This window comes from Oncorhynchus mykiss, chromosome 3 (genome assembly GCF_013265735.2).
Source record: "Oncorhynchus mykiss isolate Arlee chromosome 3, USDA_OmykA_1.1, whole genome shotgun sequence".
NCBI lineage: Eukaryota > Metazoa > Chordata > Actinopteri > Salmoniformes > Salmonidae > Oncorhynchus > Oncorhynchus mykiss.
In genome coordinates this window covers 70765782-70778604 of record NC_048567.1, presented here as the reverse complement: position 1 = coordinate 70778604, position 12823 = coordinate 70765782, and the positions used below count along the sequence as shown (strand labels likewise).

The following is a 12823-nucleotide window of genomic DNA, read 5'->3' as shown; positions in this document are numbered from 1 at the left end:
ATTTCCCTAAAAATCTGTTTTTGCTTGGTCATTTGTGGGGTATTGTGTGTAGATTGAGAAAGAATACAGAGCTTCAACTCTAGGACCTGCTGGGTATTCCCATAATGGTGGTGATCTGGAATGAACACAGCTTCAACTCTTGAACCCGCTGGGTATTCCCATAGTGGTGGTGATCTGGAATGAACACAGCTTCAACTCTTGGACCCGCTGGGTATTCCCATAATGGTGGTGATCTGGAATGAACACAGAGCTTCAACTCTTGAACCCGCTGGGTATTCCCATAATGGTGGTGATCTGGAATGAACACAGCTTCAACTCTTGGTCCCGCTGGGTATTCCCATAATGGTGGTGATCTGGAATCAACAGAGCTTGAAAGTAACTCTCTTACCAGGTAACGAGGTGTGCTCTAGTTTTTGGCATCTCAGTATATGACACAGACAGACACAGGAAGGGAGGGGACAGAGGAACATGTTGTGAGTCAGTCTTATTATTAAGCTACCTCATTATTTTGGATGTGATGTTTTTTCATTGGCAGGCACGTCTTTTGGCTCTTCTGACTCTCCGTAGCCGCCTCCATCCCTGGAGACGTCTCTGATTTCACCCAGAGAGACCCATAACCAGCTCACTGACAAAACCCCACCACAGGATCCAAACCACAGCTGGTACACGCACACGCACGGTAGGCTCGTTGAGCTGTGGCTTGAACACAGAGGAGCCATACCAGGGCCTCTAAACCGCACTTGGAACAAAGAGAGTGCGGTTCCACATGGTGTTGGTTTGACCGTGTTCCCCAGACCAGTTCTGTGGTTTTGGCTTGGGCAGGGTTCAGGCTTCTCCAAGGGGTTTGGGTTGAGTTTAACAGAGCCAAGACACCGCTAAGAGTCTAAAGTTAGTCATTCTTCCGTCAGTCGTACCCTTTATATTCCAGACCCCTGCACTTTGTGTTGGTTATTAGTTTTAGTTTGTCCATAAATGACTGTGCGGTCATATAACGGTCACGGGCTGTTACTAGGTTCAGTGTGACATCGCTGACTGTGTGGTTGGCTGGTCGTCTTCTGGAGTTCATAATTCTCATCTTTTCCTCCCTCTGCTCATCCGTTCCTCCCTCTCTCCCAGACTTCCAGGGAGGAGAGAGGCTCTGGGCTGCAGCTGTTGCCCAGACGGCCGAATCAGGCTGCAGGGACACGTTTTTCTCTATTCCAACGCTCTGGTGAGAGAGAGACCCCAAATGTTCCCTTAGTTCGGGAGTGTCCATAGGGTCTGTACAAAGACAATACATTGAAGACTGATCATCGTTGACCAGGAATAGTCTCAAAGGATCAGTGCACTCCTGCCAACATGTTGGGAATGAACACGTTGATTAAGGGTGTGGTGCCTTGACAATATGCACAGAGGACTTCTTCAGAAACGCAACGAGGACACAGATCATGTACTTTGTGGGTAGATAGATGGACCAGTCGTCACTCTCTCGTCTCTGTCAACATTTGGTTTGTATTTACACGTAAACATGGAGCTAACAAGATCCATAAGCAGAAGATTTCTAGTGGCTGTCTCATTTACACTGACTGGACAAAACATTAAGAACACCTGCTCTTTCCATAACAGACTGAACAGGTGAATCCAGGTGAAATCCATGATCTCTTATTGATGTCACTTGTTAAATCCACTTCAATCAGTGTGAAGATGAAGGGGAGGAGACGGGTTAATAAAGAAGGATTTTTAAGCCTTGAGACAATTGAGACATGGATTGTGTATGTGCCATTCAGAGGGTGACTGGGCAAGACAAAAGATTTAAGTTCCTCTGAACGGGTTATGGTAGTAGGGGCCAGGCGCACCGGTTTGTGTCAAGAGCTGCTATGCTGCTGGGTTTTTATATACTCAACAGTTTCCCGTGTGTATCAAGAATGGGCCACCACCCAAAGGACATCTAACCAACTTGACACAACTGTGGGAATCATTGGAGTCAACATGGGCCACCTTGTAGAGTCCATGTCCTGACAAATTGAGACTGTTCTGAAGGGGGGGGGGGTGCAACTCACTATTAGGAAGGTGTTTTGTACAGATGACGATCAACCCTAGATAAGGAATGTTCTGTGTTTGTTTGTCTCTGAGTTTTAGCACACCTGTTCACCCACCACTGCACAGACGGTGTCTTTGATGCTTTATCAGATGGAATACCTCTCCAGCTTGAAAGTTGGCTGTCAGAAGTATTACAATGTGAACCTTTAATCTGTCTGTCTGCTTATTTCAAGACATGGCATATGGGGGTGTAGTGAGAGACCCAATAGGCTGGAAGATACTCTTTTCATTATTTATCTTGAAAAAAAAGTATACCCAATCATTCCGCCATCATGAAAACAATGGAAAAATATAATGATTTATTAAAATAGCATGGAATTTAAGAATTTAAGGCCAAGTGGCAAACAATGCAGGCACAAGGGATGGGGGTGTAAGCATGCTGGTCTAGTGCAAAGTCTAGGTCCAAAAGGTTTTTAACAGCTTCTACCCCCAAGCCATTAGACTCCTGAACAGCAAATCAAATGGCAAACTGGACTGTTTGCATTGAACCACCCCCATTTTTACGCTGCTGCTACTCTGCTTATTATCTATGCATAGTCACTTTACCTCTACCTACATGTACGTTACCTCGACTAACCTGTGCCCTTCACACATCGACTCTCTACCGGTACCCCCTGTATATAGTCTCACTACTGTTATTTTATCGTTGCTCTTTCATTATTTATTTTAGTGAAGACTTATCACTTTTTCTTGACTGCATTGTTGGTTAAAGGATTATAAGTAAGCATTTCACTGTACCTGTTGTATTCGGTGCATGTGACAAATGCATTATTTGATTTTAACTCGACCCTGCAGGTCCATGTGCTCAACATCCATAAAGTACAACTCTACCTCACACATGAAGCAGTGCTGGCGCTTGTCATCTCCCGTCTGGACTACTGCAACTCGCTGTTGGCTGGGCTCCCCGCTTGTGCCATCAAACCCCTGCACCTTATCCAGAACACTGCAACCCACCTGGTGTTCAACCTTCCCAAGTTCTCCCATGTCACACCACTCCTCCGCACACTCCACTGGCTTCCAGTTCAACCTTCCCAAGTTCTCTCATGTCACCCATCTCCTCCGCACACTCCACTGGCTTCCAGTTCAACCTTCCCAAGTTCTCCCATGTCACCCATCTCCTCCGCACACTCCACTGGCTTCCAGTTCAACCTTCCCAAGTTCTCCCATGTCACCCATCTCCTCCGCACACTCCACTGGCTTCCAGTTCAACCTTCCCAAGTTCTCCCATGTCACCCATCTCCTCCGCACACTCCACTGGCTTCCAGTTCAACCTTCCCAAGTTCTCCCATGTCACCCATCTCCTCCGCACACTCCACTGGCTTCCAGTTCAACCTTCCCAAGTTCTCCCATGTCACCCATCTCCTCCGCACACTCCACTGGCTTCCAGTTCAACCTTCCCAAGTTCTCCCATGTCACCCATCTCCTCCGCACACTCCACTGGCTTCCAGTTCAACCTTCCCAAGTTCTCCCATGTCACCCATCTCCTCCGCACACTCCACTGGCTTCCAGTTCAACCTTCCCAAGTTCTCCCATGTCACCCATCTCCTCCGCACACTCCACTGGCTTCCAGTTCAACCTTCCCAAGTTCTCCCATGTCACCCATCTCCTCCGCACACTCCACTGGCTTCCAGTTCAACCTTCCCAAGTTCTCCCATGTCACCCATCTCCTCCGCACACACCACTGGCTTCCAGTTCAACCTTGCATCCACAAAAGACCATGGTACTTGCCTTCGGAGCAGCGAGAAGAACTGCCTACCTTCAGGCTCTGTTAAAACCCTACACCCCAAACTGAGCACTCCGTTCTGCCACTTCTTGGCACTCCCACCGCTATGGGAGAGCAGCTCCCGCTCAGCCCAGTCCAAGCTCTCCTCCGTCCTGGTGGAAACAGCTTCACCCTAAAGCTTGGACAGCAACCTCCCTGCCCATCTTCAAAACCATTTGGAACTCTGCCTTTTCAAGGAATATCTTAAATAATCCCACAGTACCCCCCTCACACAACCTCCTCAGCCCCCCACACACACACACAAAGACTTTTGTGTACTCGCACTTGACCCCCCCCCTTACTGGCTCTGACTTTGCTGATACCTGCTTTATTGAGGAAAATGTACTTACTATGACTGTGTGTGGTTGTTCCACCTAGCTATCTTAAGGTGAATGCACTAACTGATAAGAGCATCTGCTAAATAACTAACGTAAATGTAATACCAGCCATATTATCTTGTTTCCTTTCTGAAAACATCCCTAATAGGCTGGAGAACTACAGTGAAGCAATAACATTCCAGATAATTTTTCCAGCTCTGTTTTGTGTTCAGCTGAAGGGATGTGCAGGCAGCCGGTCTCTCTCCATAGAGCTGCAGTGATTTCTCTGTCCTTTGGGACTTACATTTACTGATCAGAGATGAATTCTTCTGGCCAATGAGGCCTGACGGCAGCTCCATCCACCCCTCTATCGGATTACATAACACACATGATGGATAGCAGACAGGAAACCAAGACGGAGAGAAAGTCAGCACCTACATGCTCGCGAGCGCACACACACACACACACACACACATTCACACACACACACACATTCACACACACTCACACACACACTTTGTGATTCTCACTCGAGCACCATGGTGCTCACATTACAGGGGTTAACAGTGGGCTTACAGCTGATTCATAGATGCAGTCCTATAGATCAGTATGTCTGGTTTCATTGTATAGACTTTTCACAATTTGTGGCAAGATGGTAGCCTAGTGGCTAGGGCGTTGGGCCTTGTCAGCTTTTTACCTTGTCAGCTTGGGAATCGAATCCCCGAGCTGACTATGTAAAAATCTGTCGTTCTGCCCCTGAACAAGGCAGTTAACCCACTGTTCCCCAGTAGGCCGTCATTGTAAATAAGAATTTGCTCTTAACTGACTTGCCTAGTTCCATTTTTGTAAATGTTTGAATCATGTTAGATGAGTGATCACCAATGGTGGAGGAACGAAACATGGTTCTTACATCTGGTCCAGACTTGGGTCAAAATGTATTTGTACTTAATGTACCTGAAGTATTTGAAAGATAACAAATAGCATTTCAACCCAGACACGGACCTACAGTATGGATCTGGGTTATGATCTGGGCCTGGGAGTGTATAAGATGGCTTCATGTGTCTGTGTGGCACCCTGTCTGTCTGTAGTAGACGGTCTAATTAGTTCCCCAGTCCACTGCAGCTCAGACCCTTGTTTTTTTTTTTTTTTTTTAAATCTTCCTCTGACTTTGGGAAAGTTTGTCCCCTGCAGGTTTTGGGTCAGTTTTATTCGTGCACATTTGTGCCCCAGCTGTTTGGACCTGTGTTTGTGTGTGCATTGTCTGTGTATCTTTCAGCCACTGCGTGTGTGTGTGTGTTTGGAGTGAACTACCACTTCAGTGAGTGTTTAATCAGCCTAGTGATAGCCTAGCACAAATGTCCCTGCAGAACTTGTTAGAATTATGTCTAGTCCCTTTTCCCTCACAAAGGAGTTCCATAGGGCTCTGTTATGGGCCCTCTGAGTGGAAAATCAACGCTCTGCTTTAACTGGCACATGAAAAAACAGTGAACTTTAGCAAAAATAAAAGCATTGGTCAGGCAGCTGTGCCAGACAACCTCATGTTAATCAGCTTTGACCTGCGCAGAAGCAACCATCAAATCAATTTAGCAGATGTTATTGCGGGTGTAGCGAAATGCTTGTGTTCCTAGCTCCAACAGTGCAGTAATATCTAACCAATCACAACAATACACACATCTAAAAGTAAAAGAATGGAATATTCATTGCCTGTCGCAAAAAGTTTGTCAGTCAGTGTCTTGAGGTCTTTGAAGCTCGGCGGTCCAGTCCACATTGTATGTGCCGTTTTGTGTTTTTAAACTTCTAGTTTTTATTTTCAGACACTCTTAACCACACTCCTCAGTCCATGGTATTGAGCCAACTTTCCAGTCTAGACTTTTAAATGTGACATGGACCCGAGAAAGAGCGAGAGAGAGAGAGACACACACACACACACATAGACCTGTGAGGTTATGGCTAATTAAAGTTGGGAGGGAAGTGTCTTGTCTACTGACACAGACAGACCTGTTTAGACAGATGGCACCCGCTCTGACCCAACACGTCTATCCAAATAAAAGTGTTTGTGTGTGTGTGTGTGTGTGTGTGTGTGTGTTCGTGTTTAGCTTGGAGCTGTTCAGATGACTGTAATGTGCCATAGAGAGTGTCTAGGCGCAGGGCTTTGAAGAACCAGTCCTGTTTTATTTTAGTGCTCGGTGCTGTTTGCATTAAGACGATCCTGTCTGGTTCCATCCATTCATACTGATGTCCTCCATCTCTCTTCTCCAGGTCAGATGTACCAGCAGTACCAGTCTCCAGGTGGATACCCTCCCCAGCAGCCAGCACCGCAGCAGCAGTATGGCATGCCTGGTAAGACAGTGACACTTTCCCTCAGAAAAGGTCCAAGAAGGATATGCTGATCTTATAACAATGGCCCAGACTTTCACAGGAATGATGCTATGAATGTGAAATCGATAACAATCCAAAGTTATACTGTACTTCTCCCCCCAACTCTCTCTCACTCAGCAGGATGCACCCCCCAGCCCGGCACCCCTCAGCCTCAACAGCAGCAGTTCCAGAACTACCCTGCCCCCACCTCCCAGGCCCCCACCCCCAGCCAGGGCCCAGCCCCCGGCTTTCAGGGAGGCCAACAGCAGGCCGCTCCACCCCAGGGTCCCCAGCAGTACCCCCCAGGTGCCTTCCCTCCCCAAAACTACACCTCCCAGGCCAACCAGCCTGCCAACTACAGCCTACCCCCCACCTCCCAGTCTGGCCAGGGTTACCAGGCCCGTCCCAGCTACACTCCTCCCCCCGGTAGCAACGTTACCCCCCCTCCTGGGGCGTCCAACCCCTATGCCCGCAACCGGCCCCCCTTCGGCTCGGGCTATGCCCAGCCTGGCCCTGGGTACCGGTAAAAGAGAAGGAATGGAAAACGTTATCCACCCACCCCTCCCCTTTGTGTCCTGGCTGGCTCTGTTTGGCCTGGGTTCGGTAAACATGGTCTGCTAATCGGTCCATCCGTCCTTCTGTCAGTCCTCAGTCACTGATGAGTCCATATCCAAAACAAACTACAACCCCCCCCCCCCCCCCCCCATCTGATCGTCTGTGTTCTGTCTCGACCCCACCACCACACACACAAACCCATGTTATTGTCTGTCTCGACCCCACCACACACACACACACACCCACGTTTTATTGTCTGTGTTCTGTCTCGACCCCACCACCACACATACACACCCATGTTATTGTCTGTCTCGACCCCACCACCACACATACACACCCATGTTATTGTCTGTGTTCTGTCTCGACCCCACCACCACACACACACACACCCATGTGTTATTGTCTGTTCTGTCTCGACCCCACCACCACACATGCACACCCATGTTATTGTCTGTGTTCTCTCGACCCCACCACCACACATACACACCCATGTTATTGTCTGTGTTCTGTCTCGACCCCACCACCACACACACACACACACCCATGTGTTATTGTCTGTTCTGTCTCGACCCCACCACCACACACACACACCCATGTTATTGTCTGTGTTCTGTCTCGACCCCACCACCACACACACACACACACCCATGTGTTATTGTCTGTTCTGTCTCGACCCCACCACCACACACACACCCATGTTATTGTCTGTGTTCTGTCTCGACCACACACACACACACACCCATGTGTTATTGTCTGTTCTGTCTCGACCCCACCACCACACACACACCCATGTTATTGTCTGTCTCGACCCCACCACCACACACACACACCAATGTGTTAAGGCCCTGTTATTTGTAATTGAATCATCCCTACCCACACCCTATGTGTCTGTCATCAGGGTGGGCTCAATTTGAATTGAAGGCAGTCAATTCAGGAAGTTAACTAAAATGTACAATTCAATAATAAAAAAGGCCATTTTCAATGACTTCTCAATAAACTGAAAAGTCAGTTATTTATTTCAAAATGTTTTTAAATGTTTTCATTTCTAATTGTCAGTTCAAATAGTGCTCAACACTGGTGAACATGTCGTCAGTCTGTAAGCACACTCAGCTGGGAGAACAAAACAGGCTGAAATATGAAGTCTGTCTTATTATCATCCGACTTTATCTTGCTAGTCTGACAGCTGTAAATGCACCTGTATCCGCTGGTCAACAGATGTTGATTCATATTGCATTTAACTGATCTTTTGAGGATATAGTTTGCTGAGTGTCAACAGATGCTTCTATGAAAATGGTGTTCATCCCCTTTTTTTTTTAAATACTTTTTTTACAACTCGTTTTCATCAACACCATGTTGGTATTATGTCGTGTCATGGAATCTGCCCCTCGCTTGAGTACAATATGGGACGTGTAGTTTTGACCTTCCAGAAGGGTCCTACCATGTTTAGCCTCTTAGATCACCTCCTTATGGTTTATCACTCTCTCTTTCTCTTACATTTTTTTCCTCAATGGTTTGTATTAATATATCAGTCAGATTTTCCACCTTGAAGTGTCATTTAGTTTGTTTAAACTGTAACATTTTTTCTAAAACCTAATAAAGGTTTTGAAACCTTGGTAGTCTGTCATTGTTTTGATTCTTTGTCTCCCTCACTCCTTCCCTCACACTGTGGTTTGTGAGTTCATGGCTCCGTGTTGAGCTTGGCTTCCGAGAGCCTTTCGTATCCCACCAGAGTGGATTTGGAAAAGTGTGGTAATGCTGCTGTTGCTGTTTGTTTTCCTAATCGGGCGTTGTGGTTGGCTGGGATGTGTGGTGAGGGAGTGTGTGGTAGGTCCCTCAGCTCTGCCTGTCTGCAGTCAGAACTAATGGAGAAATGAGTGAAACGGGGCATGTGTTGTTGATTTGTGTGGGTGTGTGTGTGTGTGTGTGTGTGTGTGTGTGTGTGTGTGGGTGTGTGTGTGTGTGTGACATATGAACACACACTTTCATATGTGCACAATGCATTTACAACCAATTTGAGTCGTAGAAGTAGTAAAAACAGAACCATACTTAAGGATTTATTGTTGAAAATAGATACAGAAATGGTTGTACATATCTGGAACAATCTATAAACACTTTTCCCCAAAAAATTGTGTTGAAAATACAACTGCAGCCATTTGTGAGCAACTGTACAAAATGTTAAATGTAATCTTTGTTTGTTTGTTTCCACACTAAAATAAGCTTTTATGTACATGTTATATAATATTTAAACTCAGACGAACAGGTTGTGCTAACAAAACTGTAGAAAACATTCCAAGGCTAAAAACAGAGTTTCGTCAGTGAGGGGAAATGTTCTGAATGTTGTAGGTAGAAATGTAACGTATAGAACTGACAATTCCTCATCCTACAAACCCAATACATTACATCTGAACATTCTGCAATGGTGCACCCCACTGAACATGCCCCAGAGGTGGACAATTGTGGTCACTTGCAATGAGCTTAGGACCACATCCACATAACGGATTCCTGGCAATCATTCTCCAAATTGAGATGAGTTGAAGTTAGAAAATTGAAGATGAAAGAACAAAGCATATCCTAATGCTGTTCATTCCAACTGAGTGAATCCCAGTATCTGATGATTTTTATCTCTACTTAATATTTGGACATTCATTGGCTAAAGAACCCATTCAGGTGTTTTTCCAAGTGATTAACACACTTCTAGTCCGTGGAACCGCCTTGCTTTGTAAACTTAATGTAGAGACTTGATAGTAGTTCAGAAATATTGTTCTTTCACATCATATACATATTTAATACTTTCATATTGTGCAAACCGCAACTGTTAATCCCACAGGACCAATCAAGAAAGGGTATTGAGTATAGACAGTATCTGTATGAGTGAAAACTAATGCTTTTGTAGCAACCCTTTTAACAGACTGGCCAATAGAAACCACAAGGTACATGAATAACAACTGCTTGATAAATAAAACCATACACATTATTACATTTTTAGGGAGCCAGCTTCCCAACAGTTTCCGGTGTTCATATTTAATGAAGCACTCTGAAAAACCTTTTACCAACTTCTCTTCCTTGTTTACAGGTTGAGTATTTTCTCATGTTGTCGTGATTGATAAATAGTGAGATGAGATTTAAGGAGATATGACAAATGTGCCTAACAGAGTTCGTGACAAGTATGGTCCTGTACACTTTTATACAATGGAATGTGGGCTGTTGCCATCTGACAAATAGATAGTCAGAAAGGTGCATCTCCATGGTAACAGAGAAGCCCACCTCCCCTCAGGCTGCCTCAGTCCTCCTTTCAGCCTGGTACAATAATCCCTCTTTCAGTCAGGCATCTTCCTGGCCACCTCCTTGGTGGAGGGGTCTTACCATTTCCCAGGTATGGGTGTTCCGCACTCGTACCAGCCGACATAGGTGGCATGCGAGTTCCCTCCGATCTGGCCGAAGTTGACCGGTTCCTGACGCATAGCCCGGTAGAAACCTGAGACATGAGAACAAAAGGATAATGAGAACCTTTCTTTTAAAAATGGTTTGGGATGTGAATGGTCTTAACATAGTCTAGAGATCATTGTTTCCCATAGTTAACCCTGAAACAGAAATCTTTAGTAATTGAAAAGTGAACAAGAAACCATGGTCATGGACACCTGTACAAGTGGTTCTCTGCCACTGATCTTTCTAATGGGTCCCAGTTGATGGTACTCTACCTGATCGGCTGGGAAGCTGGTCGGCCAGTAGCTGGCTGCCTGTTCGTCCGTCCAGGAAAGAATCTACAAATTGGCAGTGGTCCTCTCCATGACCAGTCTGGTCCCCGATGTTATAGAACTTGCCTGCACAGGATCAAAGGTTATGGCTCTGTATGATGCTATAGGTTAAATAATGTTAATTTAAGTTAATATAATTTTAGTTAGTTACACCTCGTTCAGAATTCCATTGTATCCTTTATAGTCATATGTACACAAGTCCTTTATAGTCAGTCGTATGTACACAGAGACAAGGCAATATAAACAGAGTAAAACATAGACATACTCTGAGTGTACAAAACATTAGGGACACCTTCCGAATATTAAGTTGTCCCCCTTTTTGCCCTCAGAACAGCCTCAAGTCATCGGGGCATGGACTCTACAAGGTGTCAAAAGTGTTATTCAGGGATGCTGGCCTATGTTGATTCCAATGCTTCCTACAGTTGTGTCAAGTTGGTTGGATGTCCTTTAGGTGGTGGACCATTTTTAATATACTCACAGGAAACTGTTGAGCATGAAAAACTCAGCAATTTAGCAGTTCTTGACAAATCCGGTGCGCCTGGCCCCTACTACCATACTCCGTTCAAAGGCACTTAAATCTTTTGTCTTCCCCATTCACCATCTGAATGGTACATATACACAATCTATGTCTCAATTGTCTCAAGGCTTAAAATTCTTCTTTAACCTGTCTCCGCCCCTTAATCTACACTGATTGAAGTGTAGATTAAGTAACATCAATAAGAGATCATACACTCTTTGAAAAAGGGTTCAAAAGGGTTCTGCGGTTGTCCCCATAGGAGAACCCTTTTTGGTTCCAGATAGAACTAGTTTGGTTTCCATGTAGAACCCTCTGTGGAAAGGGTTTTTACATGGAACGCAAAAGGGTTCTACCTGGAACCAAAAGGGGTTCTTCAAAGGGTTGTCTTATGGGGACAGCGAAAGAACCCTTTTTAGTTCTAGATAACACCTTTTTTCTAAGAGTGGAGCATTCACCTGGATTCACCTGGTCAGTCTATGTCATGGAAAGAGCAGGTGTTCTTAATGTTTTGTACACTCAGTGTATAGTGTGCCTTCGGAAACTATTCAGACCCCTTGACTTTTTCCACATTTTGTTACAGCCTTATTCTAAAATTTATTAAATAAAACTGTTTTCTCAGCAATCTACAAACAATACCCCAAAATGACGAAGCGAAAACAGGTTTTTAAACATTTTTGCAAATGTATTTACCGTAATTTCCGGACTATAAGCCGCTACTTTATTCCCAGGCTTTGAACCTCGAGGTTTATACAATGACTCGGCTAATTTATGGATCTTTCCCGCTTTCACAAGATTCATGCCGCCAAAAAACTGAGCACCGTCACATAATGTGACGTTAATGGAGCGCGCTCAAACTTCCCATCATTCTGATTACGGTAGTCATTTTGAAACCCTCATCATGGCAAAGACACAGAGAAATGCATATGATGCAGCTTTCAAGTTGAAGGCGATCGATCTGGCTGTTGGAAAGGGAAATAGAGCTGCTGACAGCGTGGAGCATTGTCAAAAAATCCACTATCATCAACGGGTTTCGAAAGGCTGGACTGCTGCGTGTTGAAGAGGGCAGCGATCCAACATCGGATGGAGCAATTCAACTCTGACACCGAAGGAGATGACTTCAGTGGTTTCAGTGCACAGGAGGAGGGAGATAGTGACCAATGACTTTCTTGGTAGGCTACTGTTTAATTTTTGTTACAAGCCGTGTTTCGTTAAAGCCTATTTATTTTTGTTACAAGCCGTGTTTCGTTTAAAGGCTGTGTAAAGTTCATTTGTTTCAACGTACGGGTAGGCACCTGCGGCTTATAGACATGTGCGGCTTATTTATGTACAAAATACATATTTTTTAATAATTCAGTGGGTGCGGTTCATATTCAGGTGCGCTTAATAGTCCAGCAATTACGGTAAAAATAACAGAAATACCTGGATTACATAAGTATTCAGACCCTTTGCTATGAGAATCGAAATTGAGCTCAGGTGCATT

At 45.2% G+C, this 12823-nt stretch overlaps 2 protein-coding genes across 6 annotated transcripts in view; one reads left to right on the top strand and one right to left on the bottom strand.

Moving 5' to 3' along the window:
• The window catches only part of LOC110520510 (protein TFG), a 35385-nt gene extending 27936 nt beyond the window's left edge, over window positions 1-7449 (top strand). For 2 of the 3 annotated variants that reach the window (XM_036975066.1, XM_021597886.2), the window contains exons 7-8: window positions 6418-6498; window positions 6655-7449. In XM_036975066.1, coding sequence (XP_036830961.1) covers window positions 6418-6498; window positions 6655-7043 — 470 coding nt within the window. In that variant the 3' untranslated portion in view covers window positions 7044-7449. The remainder of the gene's footprint in view (window positions 1-6417; window positions 6499-6654) is intronic. The other variant, XM_036975067.1, reaches the window with a different exon arrangement.
• Window positions 7450-9097: 1648 nt separating this feature from the next.
• Window positions 9098-12823, bottom strand: part of LOC110520508 (target of Nesh-SH3) — a 58377-nt gene continuing 54651 nt past the window's right edge. For all 3 annotated transcript variants that reach the window (XM_036975062.1, XM_036975063.1, XM_036975064.1), the window contains 2 exons: window positions 10770-10892; window positions 9098-10546 (listed from right to left, as the gene is read on the bottom strand). In XM_036975062.1, the coding sequence (XP_036830957.1) occupies window positions 10431-10546; window positions 10770-10892 (239 nt within the window). In that variant the 3' untranslated portion in view covers window positions 9098-10430. The remainder of the gene's footprint in view (window positions 10547-10769; window positions 10893-12823) is intronic.